The sequence below is a fragment of the Jaculus jaculus genome, chromosome 8, assembly GCF_020740685.1.
Source record: "Jaculus jaculus isolate mJacJac1 chromosome 8, mJacJac1.mat.Y.cur, whole genome shotgun sequence".
NCBI lineage: Eukaryota > Metazoa > Chordata > Mammalia > Rodentia > Dipodidae > Jaculus > Jaculus jaculus.
This window is the reverse complement of record NC_059109.1, coordinates 55290044-55312882: the sequence shown is the minus strand read 5'-3', so window position 1 is coordinate 55312882 and position 22839 is coordinate 55290044. Positions and strand designations below refer to the sequence as shown.

At 45.1% G+C, this 22839-nt stretch overlaps 1 protein-coding gene across 9 annotated transcripts in view; it reads right to left on the bottom strand.

Annotated features, from left to right (window-relative positions):
* The window catches only part of Frmd5 (FERM domain containing 5), a 382500-nt gene that overhangs the window by 11815 nt on the left and 347846 nt on the right, over positions 1 to 22839 (bottom strand). For all 9 annotated transcript variants that reach the window (XM_045157691.1, XM_045157686.1, XM_045157690.1 and 6 more), the window contains 2 exons: positions 22398 to 22466; positions 21140 to 21246 (listed from right to left, as the gene is read on the bottom strand). In XM_045157691.1, the coding sequence (XP_045013626.1) occupies positions 21140 to 21246; positions 22398 to 22466 (176 nt within the window). The remainder of the gene's footprint in view (positions 1 to 21139; positions 21247 to 22397; positions 22467 to 22839) is intronic.

Sequence of the window (22839 nt, the reverse complement as noted above, 5' to 3'; positions counted from 1 at the left end):
AGGTTTTACAAGCAAGTGCCTTTAATCACTGAATTATCTCCTCAGTCCTACACTCATTTTATATTAAAAATTTTTTTTTAAATTTAAGCTGTGTGTGGTGGCACATGCCTTTAATCCCAGCACTGGGGAGGCACAGGTAGGAGGATTGATGTGAGTGCCTCCCTGAGACTACATAGTGAATTCCAGGTCAGCCTGGGCTAGAGCAAGACCCTACCTCAAAAAAGCAAAAAACAAACAAACAAAAAGCTGGTCATGGTAGCATACACCTTTAATCCCAGCACTCAGGAGACAGAGGTAGGAGGATTTCCTTGAGTTCAAGGCCACTTTGGGATTACATAGTGAATTCCAGGTCAGCCTGGGCCAGAGTGAGACCCTGCCTCCAAAAAAAAAAAAAAAAAAAAAAAGACAAGAGAAACACCAGAAATCAGAGTTTGGCCATTTTAGAGGTTTTTTTTTTTTTTTTTTTCTTTTTTCTTTTTTCTTGTGGCCTTGGCCTAATGAAACATTCCACTTTTCCTGCCTTTAGTGTTTGGTCCAGTTCCAGCCTTAGTCTGAGAGAAGATCTGAATTGCATGGGGAGGGGAGAAAGAGAATACATTTTTGTCTATGTGGCTTCATCAAATACTGAGTGCCCTTGTAATAACCCAGCTTATAATGTCTTGCATTCATGAAGCCCATCACAGATTTCTACTGTTGATATCAGTCTCTCTTCAGCCTCCCAGTCTGGCTGTGCCGGCCTTGTGGTTTGGTGGGGACCTTTCTGCTCTTCCTTAGTTCTTCTGAGGCAGTATAAAACCATGGGGAAAACGACATGGGAAGAGGGACATGGGAGAGAAGAGGCTCTGTCCTGATGCCCAGTCTACTTTTATTGATAGTGCTTTGAATTTCGAATATTTTTTTTAAGAGAGATGAGTAATTTTTTAAAACTTTTTTGTTTGGTTTTTTGAGGTAGGGTTTCACTCTAGACCAGGCTAACCTGGAATTCACTATATAGTCTCAGGGTGGCCTCGAACTCATGGTTATCCTCTTATCTCTGCCTCCGGAGTGCTGGGATTAAAGGCGTGTGCCACCACACCCAGCTTTTTAAAAAAATTTTTTGTTTATTTTTATTTATTTATTTGAGAGCGACAGACAGAGGCAGAGAGAGAGAGAGTGGGCGTGCCAGGGCTTCCAGTCACTGCAAATGAACTCCAGACTTGTACACCCCCTTGTGCATCTGGCTAACGTGCGTCCTGGGGAATCGAGCCTCGAACCAGGGTCCTTAGGCTTCACAGACAAGCACTTAACCATTAAGCCATCTCTCCAGCCCCACACCAGGCTTTTAAAAATTTATTTATTTATTTGAGAGCGTGAGAGAGGAAAAGAGGCAGATACTGCAAACAAACTCTAGATGTTTGTGCCACCTTGTGCATCTGGTTTATGTGCATCCTGGGGATTTGAACTAGGGTCCTTTGGCTTTGCAAGTGCTTTTAACCATCTCTTCAGTCCTCAAACATCTTTGATAAGAGGAAAACAGAAGTCTTTTGATTGTTTGTTACACTCTTTAAACAATGTTTAGAAGGGAGGAGTGGTTTCTAGTAACTTTTAGGGATGTAACTTGAGAGTCTCCAAGTTATGCCTGTTACAAAGAAAGTTAATTGTGATCCTCACCTGTGGTGCCCATACCCATAACCAGATATGTCTTTGCCTTTCCCTAAGTCACTCTTCTTTAGAAAAGTCCACACTTGTTTACCTTCCCTTTCCTGACACACCCTTTTCTTTCTGTCTTTATTTTTATGGGAGGAAAGGGTTTATTTCAGGCTTAAGTTTCTAGAAGAAGCTTTATCATGGCAGAGGAAGCTTATGGTGGGGGAGGTCAGGAGCCCTAGAAGTGTAACGCCTGTTCTTATCTGGCTGAATGCATATATTATGCTTACCAAAAGGCACTGTAAGCACTTTACTTAACTTCATCATACATCCATCGCAGAGAGTAAACAGCAAGCACAAGCTGGTTCTGAATACTCCACAGAGCTGGACTCAAGGTCAGCCCCCAGTGACACACCTCTGCCTGCTGGAGACTAAGTAGAAGGCTTCATCAAAAATACCTGAGGCAGGGCTGGTGAAATGGCTTAGCAGTTAAGGCATTTGCCTGCAAAGCCTAAGGACCCCAATTCGATTCCCCAGGACCCACGTAAGCCAGATGCACAAGGCGCACACGCGTCTGGAGTTCATTTACAATTGCTAAGGGCCCTGTTGTGCCCATTCTGTCCTTTCTATCTGTCTCTCTCTCTCAAATAAATACATTAATTTTAAAAAATAACCTGAGGCGGATCAGGGAAATGCAAATTAAAACTATTTTGAGATTCCATCTCACTCCTGTCAGAATGGCTGTTATCAAGAAAACAAATAACAATAAATGCTGGCAAGGATATGGAAAAAGAGAAACCTTTCTACACTGTTGGTGGGAATATAATCTGTCACAGCCATTGTGGAGGTTCTTGAGACAGCTAAAAAATAGATTTAATAGAAGACCCAGCTAAACCACTTCTAGGCATATATCCCAATGACTCTTCTCACTACCTTAGAGATACTTGCTCAACCATGTTTACTGCAATCACAGTAGCTAAGAAATGGAATCGGCCTAGATGTCCTTCAACTGATGAGTGGTTAATGAAGATGTGATAAATTTATACAATGGAGATCTATTCAGTGGTAAAGAAAAATGAAATTATGACATGGATAGATCTGAAAAGGATTATACTAAGTGAGGTAACCCAAGCCCAGAAAGCTGAGTGTTCACATATGTGGATCTTAGCTACAAATGTTTAGACTTGTGTGTGACTTGGAGTAAAAATCAGTAGCAGAGGCCAAAAGCTAGAAAAGGCTATAAGGGAGGGAGGAGAAAGGAGGACTTAAGAGAATGGTATTATGTATATGTAAGTAGAATAACAGATTACTGGGGGTGGAATAGTCTAAGTGAGGTCAGGGGAAGAGATTGAGTAAGAGAAGGGTGGCGGGGAAAGTTAATCAAAATTCAAATACTGTAAACAGGCCATATGAAAACCTACTTTTTTTGGATAATGGTACACCCTAAAGCCATATACTGTTGCTAGAAAAATTTCAGTGCCAGGGATAAGATACCTCCCAGTGAGCTGTTGGCTACAAAGGTCCCTTATGACACCAAAACATTACAGGCCATTGCTAAGGCTGTTGGTCTTCCTCCAGAAATAGATGGTAAGACCCTATTGCTGAAGACTCCACATGCCTGGGCTTCAAGGTCAGTGAGAAATCAAGCTGGGGCTGAGCTGAAAACCTCCTCTCTGTAGACCAGCTGACAGCAGGAAAAAGCTATACTGCATGCAGCCCTATGGGAAACAGAAGTCATCAGTGGTGAAAACAGTAGACAGTGCAAGCCTCAAGTTTAGCCAGCCAGGCCAAATGATTGAATGGGTGCAATAGTGGCATGTCTGTTATGGGGGAAACCAACTGCTCTCTCATTGGACTGGAGGTCTGTTCTCTGGAAGGGACTACATGCCTGGTACTGAAAACCTAATCAAAAGCTTATGGCAGGGGAGGTCATGAGCCCTAGGAGTGTCATGCCTGTTCTTATCTGGCTGAATGCATATATTATGTTTACCAAACTGCCCAGTAAGCACTTTACTTAACATTCAAACCCATGTATTAATGCTACTCTCACTTTTGGTTAGAGAAGCTTCTTTTTTCAGATGGCAGAGACCACTGGGATGACCCAAAAGGCACCATAGTGCTGAGAAGTGACAGAGGAGTGTTTAACACTGAAACATCTTATCACATCCTTCAAGCCTCAGCATCCATTGCAGAAGAGGTAGCCGAAGGAATGTAAGGGCCAAAGGAAGGGTAGGACTGCTTACACTGCAATGTTTGGCCCAGACAGAAACTGGCCTTGATATCCGTTACCTCACAGTGCCTAGCACTACCTTCACAAGACCATCATAAAAGGGGAAAAGATGATGACACCAAAATAAGAGAGAGAGAGCCAGGCATGGTGGAGCACGCCTTTAATCCCAGCCCTCTGGAGGCAGAGGTAGGAGGATCACCGTGAGTTCAAGGACACCCTGAAACTACATAATGAATTCCAGGTCAGTCTGGGTCACAGTGAGACTCTACCTCGAAAAACTGAAACTATAAACTAAACTAAAATAACAGAGAGAGGGTGGGGATATGACGGAGTGTGGATTTTTGAAGGGGAACGTGGGGGAGGGGAGGGAACTATCATGGCTTATTGTCTGTAAGTATGGAAGTTGTCAATTAAAAAAAAAAAGTTTAGGGCTGGAGAGATGGCACAGCGGTTAAGCGCTTGCCTGTGAAGCCTAAGGACCCCGGTTCGAGGCTCGGTTCCCCAGGTCCCACGTTAGCCAGATGCACAAGGGGGCGCACGCGTCTGGAGTTCGTTTGCAGAGGCTGGAGGCCCTGGCGCGCCCATTCTCTCTCTCTCCCTCTATCTGCCTTTCTCTCTGTGTCTGTCGCTCTCAAATAAATAAATAAAAATTAAAAAAAAAAAAAAGTTTAAAAGAAATACCTGAGGTGGGCTAGAGAAATAGCTTAGTAGTTAAGCCATTTGCCTGTGGAGTCTAAGAACCCAGGTTTGATTCCCCAGGACCCATGTAAACCAGATGCACAAGGTGGCGTATGTGTCTGGAGTATGTTTGCAGTGGCTGGAGGCCCTGGTGTGCCTGTTCTCTCTCTATGCCTCTTTCTCTCTCTCTCTCTTAAATAAATAAATAAAATATTTAGAAAGATGCCTGTGGCTATGGGGGACATTCATATTCAAACCAGCACATTCCACCCCTGGCCCCTATAGACTTATGACCATCTCTCATTACAAAATATACTCAGTTTGACTTTATTTTATTTTTTTATATTTTATTTTACTTTACTATACTATACTATACTATACTATTTTATTTTATTTGAGGTAGGGTCTCACTCTAGCCCAGGCTGACCTGGAATTCACTATGTAGTCTCAACATGGCCTCAAACTCACGGTGATCCTCCTACCTCTGCCTCTTGAGTGCTCGGATTAAAGGCATGTGTCACCATGCCCAGCCCTCATTCTGACTTTAAAAGTTCTCATAGCGTTTACCAATCTCAACGCTGTTCAAAAGTTCAAAGTCTCATCTGAGATTCAAGACTGTCTCTTAACTGTTAGCCTTGTGAAATCACAACACAAGTTGTATACTTCTTTTTTGTTTGTTTGTTTGTTTTGAGGTAGGGTCTCACTGTAGCCTAGGCTGGCCTGGAATTCGCTATGTGGTCTCAGGGTGGCCTCGAACTCATAGTGATCCTCCTACCTTTACCTTCCAATTAAAGGCGTGTGCCACTCACCTGGCCACAAGTTATATACTTCTAACACAATGGCACAGAGTAAACATTCCCATTGCAAAAAGGAGACATAATAGGATGAGATCAGCAGGGAAAGGATCAAACACCTGCAGTTCCATTTCACACCTGTGAGGAACTCCTTTGGCTCCAAAAGATTTAGGCAGGTTTTTACCCTTTCTCTGTATGCTATCCAGGTAGATCCACCTAAGCCAGAGCTAGCAGGTTTCCTTGGCAGCGTCCCATAGTCTCGGTACCTCCAAACTCTGGAGTCTCCATTGCAGCCCACAGTTTGTCCTCATAGTGCCACACAGTGGCATTCCAGAGCCTCGATGTAGGGATTTCATTCATTTTTTATTTATTTATTTGAGAGCTACAGACACAGAAAGACACATAGAGGGAGAGAGAGAGAGAATGGGCGCGCCAGGGCTTCCAGCCTCTGCAAACGAACTCCAGACGCGTGCGCCCCCTTGTGCATCTGGCTAACGTGGGACCTGGGGAACCGAGCCTCGAACTGGGGTCCTTAGGCTTCACAGGCAAGCGCTTAACCGCCAAGTCATCTCTCCAGCCCTCGATGTAGGGATTTCAACCCTGCTTCACATTGCCACATCTCAGTGGCTCCTGGCACCGTGTGCACTTCTTTTTTTTTAATATTTTATTTTAGTTTTATTTATTTGAGAGAGAGAGAGAGGCATATAGATAAGGTAGAGAGATAGATAAATAGAGATAGAATGGGCACATCAGGCCTCTAGCTGCTATGAACAAACTCCGGATGGATGCGCCACCTTGTGCATCTGGCTTATGTGGGTCCTGGGGAATTGAACCTGGGTCCTTTGGCTTTGTAGGCAAGCACCTTAACCACTAGGCTATCTCTCCAGCCCATTTTTTAAAAATATTTATTTATTTTTTATTTATTTGAGAGCAACAGACAGACAGAGAAAGAGGCAGAGAGAGAGAGAATGGGGCCTCTAGCCACTGCAAATGAACTCCAGACGCGTGCGCCCCCTTGTGCATCTGGCTAATGTGCATCCTGGGGAATCAAGCCTCGAACCAGAGTCCTTAGGCTTCACAGGCAAGCGCTTAACCGCTAAGCCATCTCTCCAGTCCCCTGTAACTCTTTTTCCTGAATTTCTCATGCTTACAAAACTAGTAGAGGTGGGCAGTATAGCCAAATCTGTAAATCTGGGGGGGTGGGAACTTAACTTTGAGGAACAGCATACTCTTTCAGCAGTCTCCCTCCTTCAAGTTCCCTCCCAAAAGAATTGTCATTCTTACTAGCTTGAGCTTTCCATGGGCTGGGTTTCACCTTCAAGGCATCTTTTCCCTTGTTCTGATGCCAAACAGTTGGCCTACATTCTTTTAAAAAATATTTTATTCTTATTTATTTATTAGAGACAGAAAGAGGGAGAGAATGGGTGTGCCAGGGCCTCAAGCTACTGCAAATGAACTCCAGATGCACATGCCATCATACGCATCTGGGAATCAAGCCTGGGTCATTAGGCTTCGCAGGCAAGCACCTTAACTGCTAAACCAGCCCTCCAGCCCTTGGCCCACTTTTAATGGTGGTAATCTCCTTAACAATTGAAGGTTAAGTGCCCTAAAATCAGTGTTGATGCCTGCAACTTTAAACTTGTTTACATTTCTTTCTCTGGAAAACTTTACATCTTTCATATTTTTTCTATTCAACACTTCCACCAAGCACACCAGTTTATTTGTTTGAAATTTAGCTTTGTTCAAATTCTCAGGATGTAGACAGAACAAAGCCAGCCTTTCCATCAGTAGCCCAGATCCAACAAAGTTTTCTCCTTCCTCTTTGAAAATTCATAAGCTAAGCCTTCATAGTCCACAATTCTCTCTGCATTTGTGATTTTCACACTCTTACTAGAATAGCCTATCAAGCTCTATTTACAGCATTGCAAGCCTTCTCCAGTCCAAATTACAAAAACTCTCTCATATTCTTCTGACAAACACATTCCAAAAAACCCAAACTATATTGCCTGATTCATCATAGCAATGATCCTTCTTCTCAGTACTCACCCCACTTTTTTTTTTTTTCAAGGTAGGGTCTCCCTCTAGTCCAGGCTGACCTAGAATTCACTATAGAGTCTCAGGGTGGCCTTGAACTCACAGTGATCCTCCTACCTCTGCCTTCCAAGTGCTGGGATTAAAGTTGTGTGCCACCACACCAGGCTCTCGGTACCAATTTTTCTGCTGTAGTTACCTCCTTGTTGCTGGGACCAAAAACATCTGACCAGAAGCAGCTTATGGGAGGAAAGGGTTGATTTTAGGCTTTAAGTTTCAAGGGGAAACTTCATCATGGTGGAGGGAGCTGGTTCACTTCATCATACATTATCATACATCACCACAGCAGAGAGAGAATGGCAAGCATAAACTGGTTCTCATTCTATTTTTTATTTAGTAAAAGTTACCAATTCTGTTTCCCAACTGGCTAAGCTTAAAATTCATTTTATAGTCAGAAGCCACAGACCCGGAAAATCCACGCTTGTAGATATCTCTAAAAAGAATTCCCCAGATTGCAGGGAGAGGGATGGAGGGGTTCAGATGGATGGACTGACACTTCCTTGTTTTGTTTTGTTTTGTTACTAAGACAGGTTTTGTTATATGTAGCCCAGGCTGCCACTGAATTCACTATGAATCCCAAGATGACCTCACATTCGCTACCATATTCCTGCTCAGCCTCTTGATTATAGGCATGCGCTAATTGCAATAGAACTGATTAGGCAAGGGCTGGGGAGATTGCTCAGTGGCTAATGTCACTTGCTTATAAAACTTGACAGCCTGGGTTTGATTCCTTAGTACCCACATAAAGCCAGGCGCACAAAGTGGCACATGCATCTGAAGTTTGTTTATAGCAGCAAAAGGCTATGGCATGCCCATATTCTCTCTTTCTCAAATAAATAATTCAATTTTTTTTTCAAGGTAGGGTCTTGCTCTAGTCCAGGCTGACCTGGAATTCACTATGTAGTTTCAGGGTGTCCTTGAACTCATGGTAATCCTCTTACCTCTGCCTCCCGAATGCTGGGATTAGAGGTGTGCACCACCATGCCTGGCTAAAAATTATTTAAAAAAAAAAAAGAATTTGGCTAGGCAATTAAATGCAAGTAAACAGTTTCTTTCTTAGCTAAAAGTGAGATATATCCTTGAGCCTCTAAGGTGTGTGTGGGGGAATCCAGTTTCACCTTATCTGTCCCTAAAGGAGTCCTCCTTCCTTAGAAATCTGACATGAGGGGGCAAGATTACAAGACTCCTGAACATATGGCATGGGATCTTATTTTCCTTATCTCTTCTTCCCTAAAGGAGCTCCTCTCCTCTGGAGACCAGACAGAAAGTTGTGAATAAGAATACCAAGGGTGTGGACACGTGGCATGGGAACTAGACTAACCAGTTCATCCCCTGATCCAGTAAAGCCTTATTAACTACAAGCAGGACGCTTCAACAGCATTCTACTTCTGGGGCCTTCTCCTGCTATATAGGAGCTCTGTCTCCTTTCCTTCTCTTAAGATCTATAATAAAATCTTTCTAAACTTTATCCTCTATTGTCTGGATTTCATTCTTCAAATTCACAAGATAAGAATCCGAAGGCCACTGACTCAGTGGAAGTTTTGTGTGACTGTGACTGGCACTCTAACTCCTGAGTTAAAACCCAACCAAGATCTTAGAAAGGTTCTAACTGCTCTCAAAGACACCCCAAACTCCTGTATTACTGTAATTCTCGGCATGTGCCTCCACATTTGGCTGCTAAGTTCTTTCTGATGGAGAAGGGGAGTAGTCCCTGGTCAAGCCCCTCCTCAGAGCAGCTCCCTGTAGACTACACTGACAATTCCTATACCTTTTAGACATCTCAGAGAATAGAACAACCTCTGAGCAGATCTTGTAGGGTGGGATGTGAGGGACTTCTTTTTTTTTTTTATAACCACTAATTTTATTTCAGTTTGGGGGTTATGAGAAGATAAAAATAACAGCAAATATTTGAGAGTTCTCTGGATGTGGGTTCTTCTCAATCACCTTTCACAGTCTTGCTTGTACGTAAGGTGGGTGACATTATCAGCATCATTTTGCACACAAGAAATAGACACAGTATCAAAGTGATTATGTGATCATGCAATCCTCCCAAAAACAGTAGAACCAAGATCTGAACTAAAGTCATCCAATGAGAGAGCTCTCGTGAGGGACTTCTTATATTTGCTAGTAGGAATTGTCTTTTGACTCCTAAAACTACTCTTTCTCTGATGTAACATACTCTCTTTCAAGGCTCTCCAGGGCTTAGGTTCTAGCAGGGAAAGTAGGAGTTGGCTACACTGTCAACCAAACAGCAGCCACCCAGGCCAGAGCCTGTGGGTTTGTAGGCATCCTCTCTCTTCTTGCTTTGAACTCCCTCACTCTCTTGCTAGTGTTAAACAAAACCCTGGGACCAAGAAACGGTCTTGGCTCACTACTGTGAACCCAGAACCTGACAAAATCATAGCATTCCCAAGGAAGCAGCCTCATGTTTCAGGCTTGACATTTGCATTTCCCACTTCTGGCCATCTTGATGGTGTCAGAGTGGCTCTCTAGACCTCTATTGCTTATGACAAGAAAAGACAGTCCCCATCACAGCCTTATATTCCCCTGAGTCCCCCAGATGTGTAAAGGTCTAACCTCACTAGGGTTAGTTAGGGAGTTTTCTGGTTCAGAACTAGCTCCGGAAGCCCCAGTGTCTCTTACAAAGGTGGCCATAACCTTTCAGCAGTTGTTTCATCTTCCTAAACTCCCTTAGGTGTGGTCTTGTGAACCCAAGCAATTGCCTGATCTGCCTCGTGGAGCCCACTGCGGCATAGGCACAGTTGAGGAATTTTCAGAGGAGCCCTAGGATCTAGTTAGCTGTGAGTAGGGGTGGAGGACAGGGTACAACAGGCACTGGCTACTCCCTTCCATTTCTCAATCCCTCACTACTGGAACACTGGCCATGGCTCTCAACTTCTGCTCTCAGAACCTCAATGTCCTAGATGGATGTCCTCTTTCCCTTATGCTAAAATATTAAATTTGTATAATGCCTTAAGCTTCTAAAAAATATGTATTTTGCCGGGCGTGGTGGCGCACGCCTTTAATCCCAGCACTCGGGAGGCAGAGGTAGGAGGATCGCCATGAGTTCAAGGCCACCCTGAGATGACAGAGTTAATTCCAGGTCAGCCTGGACCAGAGTGAGACCCTACCTCAAAAAAACCAAAAAAAAAAAAAAAAAAAAAAAGTATTTTATTTATTTAAAAGAAAGAGAGAGCGAGACAGAGAATGAGAATGGGCATGCCCGGGCCTCCAGCCACTGCAAACAAACTCCAGACATATGAGCCCCCTTGGGCATCGGGCTTATGTGGGTCCTGGAGAGTCAAATTGGGATCCTTTGGCTTTGTAGGCAAATGCCTTAACTGCTAAGCTATCTCTCCAGCCCTAATGCCTTCAACTTTAAAAAATACTTTACCTTCCAACAACATCATGCAATAGTAAGGTGAGAGGTTACTGATAGGGTCTCAAAACCTTTTTCCCTCCAACCAGCCAGAATGGAGGCTTTCAGAGGTCTCATTTTCCCAAAAGGGCTCAATGGGAGTTCTAGCCAGCCTGGCTCCTTCCCTGGGCTCCAGTCACATCTCCCAAGGCCTCCCCTCGCAGGACAGTTCCCTCCTCTCCAAAGGGGCATATATCAAGTCTTTCCCAAATGCCTTCTCTTTCTGGCTCTTTCCTGAAATATGGTTCATGTTTCTGTCTGTTTTGTCTCTCTCACAGTTCCTATGTCTTAGCATCTCACTGTGTGTCTCTGAACATGGACTTTCTCCTGTTCCTCTTCTGTTTTATCTCATTCCCTCTTATATTCCCCCTGCCCTACTTCCCAGTTGTTCAGCTTTTCCCAGCTGCCCCTCTGCCTTCCTTCACTAATCGTCCCCAGTTTTTGCTAACACTTGCCGGAGTCGCAGTGGCAGCTTCATTGACGTTTCTGTACTCCCGTCATCCACCGTCCCAGCTCACATTCTCCCTTCCCTCTATTCCCCACAGTCCTTCCCCTTCCCCTTCTGGGCTCTGAGCCATTTACTAAAAGAAACTTCTCTATCTCCAAGGTTGCTGAACCCTGTTACAGAAGTTATGTTCTGAAGTCATATGTTTGGTTGTTAGTGACAAAATCATGGGTGGAATCCATACTTCTGCTTTGTGGTGCCATGGATCATGGAGTTGGAATCCAGGCATGAACGACAGACCAGGGCAGATTCAGTCAGCAGCATGCCTTAAATTTAGGTCTCAGCCACCCAAAATACTTGTGAAATAACTTGAAATTAAGAGCTCCTGTCCATTGACTCAGAGCTCTTAAAGCTTTGCCCAGTATTTCTTGATGCCACTGCACATGTGATGACTGTCTTATGGGCCCTGGATAAAACAGAAACCTTCAGGCCTTAGTTACGGTGTGCTCTTGGATCATCTCCTCTCCCAAGTACACCTCTGACTCCTCTGGGACCTCAGCCCAGGCACCTGACAACAGCCTCTCAAAAGGCCTGTCCCCTCACAAGGCTGACTTTGACAGCCAGCTCTACCTAAATATGACTGGCATTGCTGCCAGCAGCCACTTTAGTGCACCCTTTGCTTGGTCTATAATTAATCCTTAAGCTGGCTAGGGGAAGGAGAGAGGCAGGTGATGTGACTGCTGTGACATCAGAGGACATGCAGTCAGAGGGTCGCCCAAGCCACAGTCACAGTACACTGAACTGTAAACAGGAGAGTGGATAGAAATGTGTCTCTGGTCGAACACTTGACCGCAGTCATTGAGCTTATGTTAGTGTTCTGTTCCCTCAACAGAAAACCTGTAAGGTGATCATTTCACATCAGGTTAGCCCTGGGCAAGAAGAAAATTCAGCTTCCTTCCTTTTCCTTCAGTTTTCTTTACTTTTCTTCCTCTTTTTACATCTAAAACTTTTTGCTATGACTTTCATCTTTTCTGTTACATATGAAATGCCATCATGGGAATATCATTCCAAATTTTTTATTAGTTATTATTTGAGCCAGGCGCAGTGGTGCACACCTTTAGTCCCAGTACTTGGGAGGCAGAGGTAGATGGATCGCTGTGAGTTTGAGGGCACCCTGAGACTACACAGAGAATTCCAGGTCAGCCTGGGCCAGAGTGAGACCCTACCTCGAAAAAACAAAAACTAAATGTTATTATTTAATGTAATTTAAATTATTAATAAACATCACCATAAACGTTAGCATTGATAATGATTGTAATGTTGCATTTTAAACAATTCACCTCTGTTAAGATTTTTCTACTGGATTTTAAATGGAATGTAAACTTTTTGTTGTTTAATTTTAATTAGCATTCAAAACATTAGGTTTCATTCATTTCCAGATCCATCCATTTTCCTGAAAATTTCAAAATTTCAGAAAATGAAGCCTCTGTTACTATGGGATCTACCACTCTGCTCATCATCAAACCTGTTAGTCTGGGGTGGGTGAGGTGGTGAGGAGCGGGCTAAATGGTACAGCAAAACAGAGGCGGTCTCCTTTACCTTGGAGGTGCTCCGGCTGCTGGCCCTGCCCAGGGGTGGCTTCTAGTGGGCCAGGGAGCAGAGCTGTCAGGACCCTGCTGTGCAGCCTGGGTCCCATCCTCAGGATGCGCACGCTCAGCGGCCGAAGACAGTGGTTAGTCAGCCGGAGCTGAACGCGGACTCTGGTGCGAATCTTAATCAGACTCTTCCCCATGGTTGCCCAGGAAGACAAACATGAATGAAAACAGGCCAAGCAGGGGAGGTATGACAAAGGAGCTCACTGATCCCACGCCCTTCTGGAACAGGGAGAGCAGAATGTTGGCTCTGGAGCCTCACGTCAGGCTGTAAGTAAGGAGTAGCTTGGAGAGGAGAGGCCATCCTTATCGGGGGTAGATTCAGCCTGAAGTGCTTAGAGCCATAAAAAGTAATGCTTCCCCAGCTAGTAGCCTGTTCCCTGAGGCTCGTATAGGGGCCAACCTTTCAAAAAAAAAAAAAGGGACATAGAGAGCAGGGACCAGATCTAGGGGTGTGTGTCAAGACTGTCTCTGAAAACACAGGCTATAAAGACACAAAGATAGGTGCTATCTAGGCCACCTGTGCTGCAATGAACTCGCACAGTGAACACAAGCTTTGGGGTGGGTGACTGAGGTAGAAGAGGCAATTCTGGGGCTGCGATGTCATGTGTGGGTTCCATCTTCTGCTGAGCTCCCTGCTGTTTGGGCTGTAGCTGTGTGGTGCTACATAAGGCATAGTGAATAAAGGAAACCAACATGTCTAAGCCTCCTCTTGGGGTCAGGCCTGTGTTAATCTAATCTTGGTGTACTCCACAGAAGACAGCAGGACTAAGGTTAAACACTTCAGCCCCCGCCCTTTTTTTCTGTTTTTTCGAGGTAGGGTCTCCTTCTAGCCCAGGCTGACATGGAATTCACCATGTAGGCTCAAGCTGGCCTCAAACTCACAGCGATCCTCCTTCCTCAGCCTCTTAAGTGCTGGGATTAGAGGTGTGCGTCACCATGCCCAGTTTTCTGTCTTTGTTTTCAAGGGTCCCTCTTCTTGAGGATTGCATGCTTTGCCAAAATGCGATGCTATTGAAGGAGACAGGAGAAAGCTAGCTTTTGTGTGTGTGTGTTTTGAGGTAGGGTCTTGCTCTAGCCCAGGCTCTCTCTGGGTGGCCTTGAACTCATGGTGATCCTCCTACATCTGCTTCCCGAGTACTTGGATTAAAGGTGTGAGCTACCATGCCAGGTTCTAGCTTTTTAAAGGCAGTTTAGTTAGGGACAGGAGCCCAAAGAGTGAATCCTATGTTACCATGAGAGGAATGGAACTCTTGTCTGATCCAGTTTCATCCACAGTGGCTGCAGCGCCCCCTGATTCCCCCACAGTCTAGCACACTACCTAGGTGATCTAGGCTTTGGGTCAGTTGCTTGAACCCATGAACCAGTTAGGTCTTCCCCTTGCATACCTGAACCTGGTAACAAAATCCTTTTTTTTCCTTTTTTTTCCCAAGGTAGAGTCTCTCTCTTGTCCAGGCTGACCTGGAATTCACTATGCAGTTTCAGGGTGGCCTTGAACTCATGGAGATCCTCCTATCTCTGCCTCCTGAGTGCTGAGAGTAAAGGTGTGTGCCACCATACCCAGTTACAAAATCCATTTTTAATTGACAGTTAAGGCTTGTCTGTGCTGATCTCTGCTCTGTAATCTCATCTTTTTGGACACATGTAAGTTTACTCTCTTCACCTCAGCTTTGCTGAGACAGAAAGAAGGCTCCCCCTCAGCCTGGCAATCCTCCTACCTCTGCCTCCTGAGTGCTAGGATTAGCCATGCTTGGCTAAACTCAGTAGTTCTTAATTCATCCTTCTTGAGTCCACTTTTTATCAATTTTTTGTTAAAATAGGATAAGGACCTTAAAATTGGGGTTCGCAATTCTGGGAAACCCCTCTGAAATCCTGTATACATAAATCCTGTTAAATTTTATTTATTTATTTATTTATTTCGAGGTAGGGTCTCGCTCCAGCCCAGGCTGACCTGGAATTCACGATGTAGTCTTAGGCTGGCTTTGAACTCATGGAGATCCTCCTACTTTTACCTCCTAAGTGCTGGGATTAAAGACATGTGCCATCACAGTGGGCTACTATTAATGTTTTTGTAATTTTTTTCCCATTGTTTTTAGAAATAGCAAATAAAGCTTGTCTGGAAAAGTCAGATGGTTTCTGGGATAATTTAGGTGTGTGTAAACTCTAGGAAAGACAGTCTTTATGAAGTATGAACCAGCTTCCCATGTGTAAAAGCAAATTCCTTGGAGTTCTGGTTGTGCCCTTCTAAGGCCCTGGTCACAACCCTTATGTGCCTCATGGCTTCTACTTTCCCAGTCAGGGCAGATAATTAGGGTCAGCTGTGTTTGTTAGGGACAGTCTTTCCTTTTTTTCATTTTGCTTGTGTGTATGTGTGTATAATGTATGGTGTATGCATGTTTAGTGTCATTACAGCACCCATGAATTTGCCTGTGGGGGTCAGAGCAGATCTGGGTATCCTGCGCCATTGCTTTCACCTACCCGCTCTCCTTTTTTTTTTTTTTTTTTTGGTTTTTCGAGGTAGGGTCTCACTCTGGTCCAGGCTGACCTGGAATTGACTCTGTCATCTCAGGGTGGCCTTGAACTCATGGCAATCCTCCTACCTCTGCCTCCCGAGGGCTGGGATTAAAGGCGTGCGCCACCATGCCCGGCTACACCCGCTCTCCTTTTGAGCCGGACTCTTACTGGCACTAAAGCTTGTTATTTACACCAGCCTGGGTGGATTCCTGATCTCTGCTCTCCTTTGTGGGACTGGGGCAACAGGCACACGTGGTCATGCCTAGCCATTTATGTGGGATCTGGAGATTCAAACTCTGGCAATTTCAGCCTCCCTCAGGCCCTCACCTTGTGCAGGAAGCACACTTAACTACTAAGCTATCTCTCCAGCCCATGTTAGGGATTTAAAAAGAAATATCTATTTACTTATTAGAAAGAGAGAAAGAGAGAGAGAAAATTAATGGGTGCACTAGGGCCTCCAGCCACTGCAAATGAACTCCAGGCACATGTGCCAGCTTGTGCTTACGAGGGTCCTGGGGAATTGAATCTTGGTCTTTAGGTTTTGCAGGAAAGTACCTTAACCACTAAGCAATCTCTCCAGCTCTGTTTATTTTATTTTATTTTTTATTTTATTTTATTTTTATTTTTTAAGCAGGGTCTCACTCTGGCCCAGGCTGATCTGTAACTCTATGGCTTTGAATTCATGCAATCTTACTTCAGCCTCCTGAGTACTGGGCTTATAGGTGTGTGCTACCATGTCCAGCTCTATTTTATTTATTTGTTTGTTTATCTGCAAGGAGAGAGCAAATGTGTATGGGCAAGCCAGGGCCTTTTATCACTGCAAACAAACTCCAGATGTATGTGCTACTTTGTGCATCTGGCCTTATTTGAGTACTAAGGAATTGAATCCTGGACACCAGGCTTTGCAAACAACTGCTGAGCCATCTCTTCAGCCCTGTTAGGTTTTTAAAAATTTTTTTTCAAGGTAGGATTTCACTCTAGCCCAGGCTGATCTGAAACTCACTATATAGTCTCAGGGTGGCTTTTGACTCTTATAGGTCCTCCTACCTTTGCTTCCCAAGTGCTGGGATTGAGGGCATGTGCCACCACACCCAGCCCCGTTAGGGATTAAGAAAAACCTTTCTTGAGAGATGGTACATTGTGGTGGTTTGATTCAGGTGTCCCCCATAAACTTAGGTGTTTGGAATGCTAGGTTCCCAGATGATGGAGATTTGGGAATTAATGCCTCCTGGAGGGAGTGTATTGTTGGGGGCGGGCTTATGGGTATTAAAGCCAGTTTCCCCTTGCCAGTGTTTGGCACACTCTCCTGTTGCTGTTGTCCACCTGATGTTGGCCAGGGGATGATGTCCACCCTCTGCTCATGCCATTATTTTCCCCTGTCATCGTGGAGCTTCCCCCTCAAGCCTGTAAGCCAAAAATAAATCTCTTTTTCCCCACAAACTGCTCTTGGTCAGGTGATTTCTACCAGCAATGTGAACTGGGCTGCAACAGTAAAGTGGTACCAAGGAGTGGGATTGCTGCTAGATGCCTGACTCTGTAGGTTTGGCCTTTTAGAGCTGATTTTCAAGAGGAATGTGGAAGGACTTGAAACCTTGGCCTAAGAGATGTCCTGCATTGCTGTAAGTACAGCTTGATGGACTATTCTGGTCAGAGTTGAAAGACCTGAATGCAGTAAGAACTATGGACTGTGAGGTTTGGTCTATGAGGGTAAGAATGAGCTTTGCCTGGACTGGGCTAGCAGTTTGTGTGAAAAGCTTGCTGTTATGCCCGTGTCCTGAGAACTTGTGCAGGGTTGCTTTGCATAGAAATGGACTGGTGTGATCAGAGGGATATGGCACAGAAAGAAAATTCTTTGGGTGAACTGCTGCCCATTCAGCCCCAATTGAGAGATTACAACCTTTGAGACTGGGCCAGCTGACCTGCACTGGGGCAACAGGAAAAATGTAGACTCTTTTGGAGGGGCCTGAGAGCTCAAGAAGTGTCCTGTTCTTCAAAGTCTGCTTTATTCCCCCCTGGATTAACAAACTGGCACCCTACCTGGTATTGTGGAGTATAAGAAATGCAGGAAAGAGAGACTCACTGAGTTTGCAACAGTCTTGTATTTTGGAAATGGCCATGGGCAGTGCGGAGCAGGTTTGCTTGATGCCTGTATGGAGACCCAATGGGGCCAGGAGGATGAACCGTGGATTGCAGTGGAGACCCAGTGGAGATGCCGGGACCATGAGATGGCTGCCAAGGAGAGCTGCTGGCCCCGATGTTTTCCAAGACTGTGAGTAGCCTAGCTGGTGGGGTGGAATTGGAATGCCAGAGACTTGTTGCTGGTTAGAATTATCAGACTTGGAGATTTGTCACTGTCTAGAGTTGTTAGACTTGGAGCTACAGAGTTTGGTATTGGCCCTGTTTATATCATGTACTGCTTGAGTACTTCTTTGCTATGCCCAATGCCATCTTTTGCAGTGTGTTAATGTTTATTCTGTGCCATTATGTTTTTTTTTGGGGGGGGGATGTTTTTGGTATTATGGCTCAGCTAGAAGATCTTGGACTATGGGGATATATGAACATCATTGGAATTGATAAAAATTATGGGAACTTTTAAAGTTGGACTGAATGCATTGCATTTTATATCATGTATGACTATCAGTTTATGGAGGCCAGGGGTGGAATGTGGTGGGATCATTCAGGTGTCCCCCATAAACTTAGGTGTTCTGAATGCTAGGTTCCCAGTTGATGCATATTTGGGAATTAACGCCTCCTGGAGGCAGTGTATTGTTGGGGCCAGGCTTATGGGTGTTATAGCCAGTTTCCCCATGCCAGTGTTTGGCACACTCTCCTGTTGCTATTGTCCACCTGAAGTTGGCCAGGGGGTGATGTCCACCCTCTGCTCATGCCATTGTTTCCCCCTGCCATCACGGGGTTTCTCCCTTGAGGCTGTAAGCCAAAATAAGTCTCTCTTTCCTCACAATCTGCTCTTGGTCAGGTGATTTCTACCAGCAATGCGAACCTGACTGCAACAGTGCATCTACACTATTGCCTTACAGAAAATATTTTTTATTTCTACAAGCTCAGTGTCCCTAGGAGCACTAATAAAGCTGTTTTAACTTCTGAAATCTTATATGTATATTTCTGCATCCAGACAAGATGTCCTCTTCCTTCACATTCTCGTTCTTCTGACTCTTGCCCTGGCTGTACCTGCCTACTGCTCCTGAGCCAGCAGGTCCTTCCTACCTGTGCAGGCCTGTGACTTCACTGTGAGGCTTGGGCATGGGGTGGGGCTCTGGCTGCTTTGGAGAGAAGTATGCTGGGGGTTGCTAAGACACAATTTTCCAAGTAGGAAATCCTATGAGACTGAGCTCAGAGGAAGTCTCTGGCCCTGGGAAGTCAGAACTCCTCAGCACCCTCTTCATTAGCATTTTGCAAGTAAGGTTGAAGTCTGGAGAAGGGGCCTGTTGCTGCAGTGGGGCAGGACAGGTTCTGAAGTGAGAGCCAGAGCTGGGCAGGCAACCGAGGCAGCCTTGCTTACAGCTTGTCTGGGACAAACATGAAGGCTTTTCTAGGTGACTGACTTGTGCTGCCAGTGCCACATGACCGCTCCTCCAAATGAGCCATGACCTTGTACAGGCATCTTCAGCCATTCCTCTCCTGGGAATCAACTCCAATTTTATAACCTCATTTTGTTTGGGGGACAACTATCCCAACCTTCTGTAGAATCCTTGAGTGTAATCTGCTAGCTTCATCCTGAGGGTGAGGGGGAAGAAGGGCCACAGAGAGGAGAGCATTTGGGTTTCCTCACATGAGAGGAATTCGTTTCCATGAGATATACATCCCCAAGAAAAGAGATGGCGATAGTCATGCTAGATTTTTCCATCTCAGATGAAGGCAGGAGCTGCAAGAGACTGCTGAAGTGAGCCAGCTCTTCATAATGCCACATGTTGCCCAGTGATTATCCTGGGCACTTCACAAGGCACTCCCCACTATCGAGGCTCTACGCCACAGTGGGGACATCAGGCTCTGAGGTGAAGTGACTTGCGTCAGAAAGTATGTGGCAGAATTCCTATTGCCAACCTCATTGTTGACTCTCTGCCCAGAGGTCTCAGGACTGTGCTTGCTGCCTGTGCAGTAAGTACTGGGAAGTGGCCTTTAAAGTATTTCCCAATCTGGGTAGGGTGGCTCAACACCTGTAATCCCAACACTTGGGGTGCTGAGGCAAAAGGATTGCATCAAGTTTGAGGTCAGTCTGGGCTACAGAATGAGACCCTATCACAAAAAACCCCAAACAACAAAAAGTACTTCACATCAGTTGACTTCCTTGTCACTCATGGAGTAGGCAAAGAGGATGTTCCTGTTTACAAATGAGGCAGCATGATTAACCAACTTGAGGTGCTGTCAGGCCAGGCTTCCCAACCCCCAGACTGGATTACAAATGATACACAGGTGATGAATATGGAGCTGACATTAATAGTGACACATCCTAAAGTCCCAATGACAAACAAAACAGAGAGACCGTCCCAGAGGATCATTACAGCAATACTCATCTTAACCTGAGCAGCTAAAGGTTTTTCTATGTAGCCTTGAGCTCACTATGTACCTCAGACTAGTCCTGAACTCAGGGTGATTCTCTGGTCTCAGCCTCTTGTGTGCTGGGATTACATTATAGACATGCACCACCATGCCCAGATTTTAAGCCTGAACAGACATTCATTTTCATTAACAAGCAGGATCTTCCCTCCGCAACTTCTACCCCGTTAATTTTAGGAGAGAGAAGTCTGAAGCAGTTCTATTTTTTAAAAAAAATGATTATTTTAAAATTTTTATTTATGTATTTTTCAAGAAGAGAGAGAGAGAAGAGAATAAAAGAGAAGCAGACAGAGTGAGAATGGGTGCACCAGGGCCTCCAGCCACTGCAAACAAACTCCAGATGCACGTACCACCTTGTGCATCTGGCTAATGTGGGACCTGGAGAATCGAACTTGGGTCCTTTGGTTTCATGGACAAAATGCCTTAACCGCTAAGCCATTTCTCCAACCCCCCTCCCTTTTTGAGGTAGGGTCTCACTCTAGCCATCCCTCCAGCCCTCTTTTTATATTTTTAAGTTTTATTTGTTAATGTGTGTGTGTGTGTGTGTGTGTGTGTGTGTGTGTGTGTGTGTGTGTATGGGGGGGAGAGCGAGGGAATGAGAATGTACATGCCAGGGCCTCTAGCTATTGCAAACAAACTCCAGACGCATGCACCAACATGTGCATCTGGCTTACATGGGTTCTGGGGACTAGAACTTGGGTCTTTAGGCTTCATAGGCAAGCACCTTAACTGCTAAGCCATCTCGCCACCCTGAGTTTTCATTTCTTGCTTAAATGTTTTGGCCACTCTGATCATACCTGCCATGGAGATCTGAAGAAAAGCCAGCTTAGAACTTTATGAACCCTGGCAGAGCCCCTCAATTCTCAATTCTCTCCGAGGACTAGCCAGCCCATCCCATTAGAGCCACACCCCATCCTGGCCTGCAGCACACAGGTGTAGGCAGTACAACTCTCACCTTCCTTCTCAGCAGTTATCCCAACCCTGGTATAAAACCCTCCCCCCACTATTGGCTCTTCCCCTAGACACCTGCTTCCATCTCTAAGGCAAATGAGCCTCTCTTCAGAGCCACATCACACGTGAAAATAAGTAGCATCATTCTTAAGAGCTCAGGCCCACCTTCCATGATGGAGATGTGAACAGCTCTTCTGCGGGTCCTGGGGACGCTGCTCAGCCGTGGGCCATGGGTTATGGAGGGACAGCTCCGGCTGGGAACCATCCCCGCTCTGAGGTTAAAGGAAAAGAGAACCCCCTTTCACTCAGTGCACAGACAATAGGGGCTTTGAGAATTACTGGCTGTTTTATGTTTGCGTCCTTAAATTTTTATTTGTGTGTGTGCATGGGTGGGTCAGGTCCTCTTACTGCTGCAAATGAACACCAGGTGCTTGTGACTTTTTTTTAATACTTGGCTTACATGGGTGGCTTGGGAATTGAACCCTGGCTTGCAGGCTTTGTAAGCAAGTGTCTTTACTCACTGAGTCATCTTTCCATCTTTTCTCTGTTTTTTTTTTTAAATTTTAATATTTATTATTTTTTTATTTATTGGGGTAGGGGAGAAGGACAACTGGTGTGCCAGGGCCTCTAGGCAGTGCAAATGAACTCCAGATGCATGTGTCACCTTGTGCATCTGGCTAACATCGGTAATAAAGAATAGATCCTGGGTACTTAGGCTTCGCAGGCAAGTACCTTAACTGCTAAGCCATCTCTTCACCCCTTTTTCTGTTTTTAATCTTTTGTACCTTCTCTTGAAGCTTGGCTCCTGGGTCAAAGTCTCTGCTTCAACTCTACTTCTGTATTTCCAGACTCAACCTTTCTGTAGTATGGCCAGGACTGTCAGAGACTAGAGCCCCAGGATGACCAGTGTGCTCCTGGGAATGTGTGTGAAAACTGATCTTGGCAGCCTCCCTCACTTCCAACAGAGGCTGTCGGATGGAGGCCATGTTGAGGGACAGGAACTAATTTCCTCCTCCCAGAAGCAGGCTAGCTTTTCCGCCAGTTTTTCTGAGTCTTAATCATCTTGTCTTTCTGAGTCTATCAGGTTCTAGGAGATAAGCTTCCAGAAATGCATGCAGCATGGATCCTGACTGTGAGGCTTCTCGTAGTGGACTAATAATTCCAGGACCAGTAAAGTACTGCTGCTTCGATATTAAGTCTAGGGAAGGCAGAAGAGAATTACTGACCTGGTGTTACCAGCTGCAAGTAGCCTGCTCACCCCTGTTTTCTGTCACATACCTCCAGCAGACTCTGCTGCTATCTTTGTTCCTCTACCACTTTTGGGAGCTACTGTGGCAAGGAGCCTCACTGGGCTCAGATGGCAGTGTCTGCTGGGATTCTTGGAGCGGAGCTGGAATGGGCGGGGGAGGAGCAGCCAACCTACCTATGTATTTCTGGTGGTTCCCGTTTGATCTTGGCACTTGACTCCATGACTTCCTTAGCAACTCGGCCACTGTAAGCAGTGGGATAAAAACATTTAGGAAATGAGACAGTGACCTAGGACTAGGCTCCTCTTAAGATCTCAGGCGCTTTGGCTAAGTCAAGAAATGGCCTCTTTGGTTCTATCTCTTCCCCAGGCTTTGGTCACTGAGAAAGGTCTGCTTGCTGGGGCAAAGAGTTATAGCATGTCCTGAGATGGAGTCTCTGGATCTTCTACTTTTATTTAGGGATAATTTCTCTTGTCTAGCATATCCCAATTAAATAGCCAAGAAAAAAGCAAAAGCCCTCAAACAGTGAGTCATGAAACAGCTACTGTTACTTTTTTTTTTTTTTTTCAAGGTAGGGTCTCACTCTAGTCCAGGCTGACCTGGTATTCACTTAAGTAG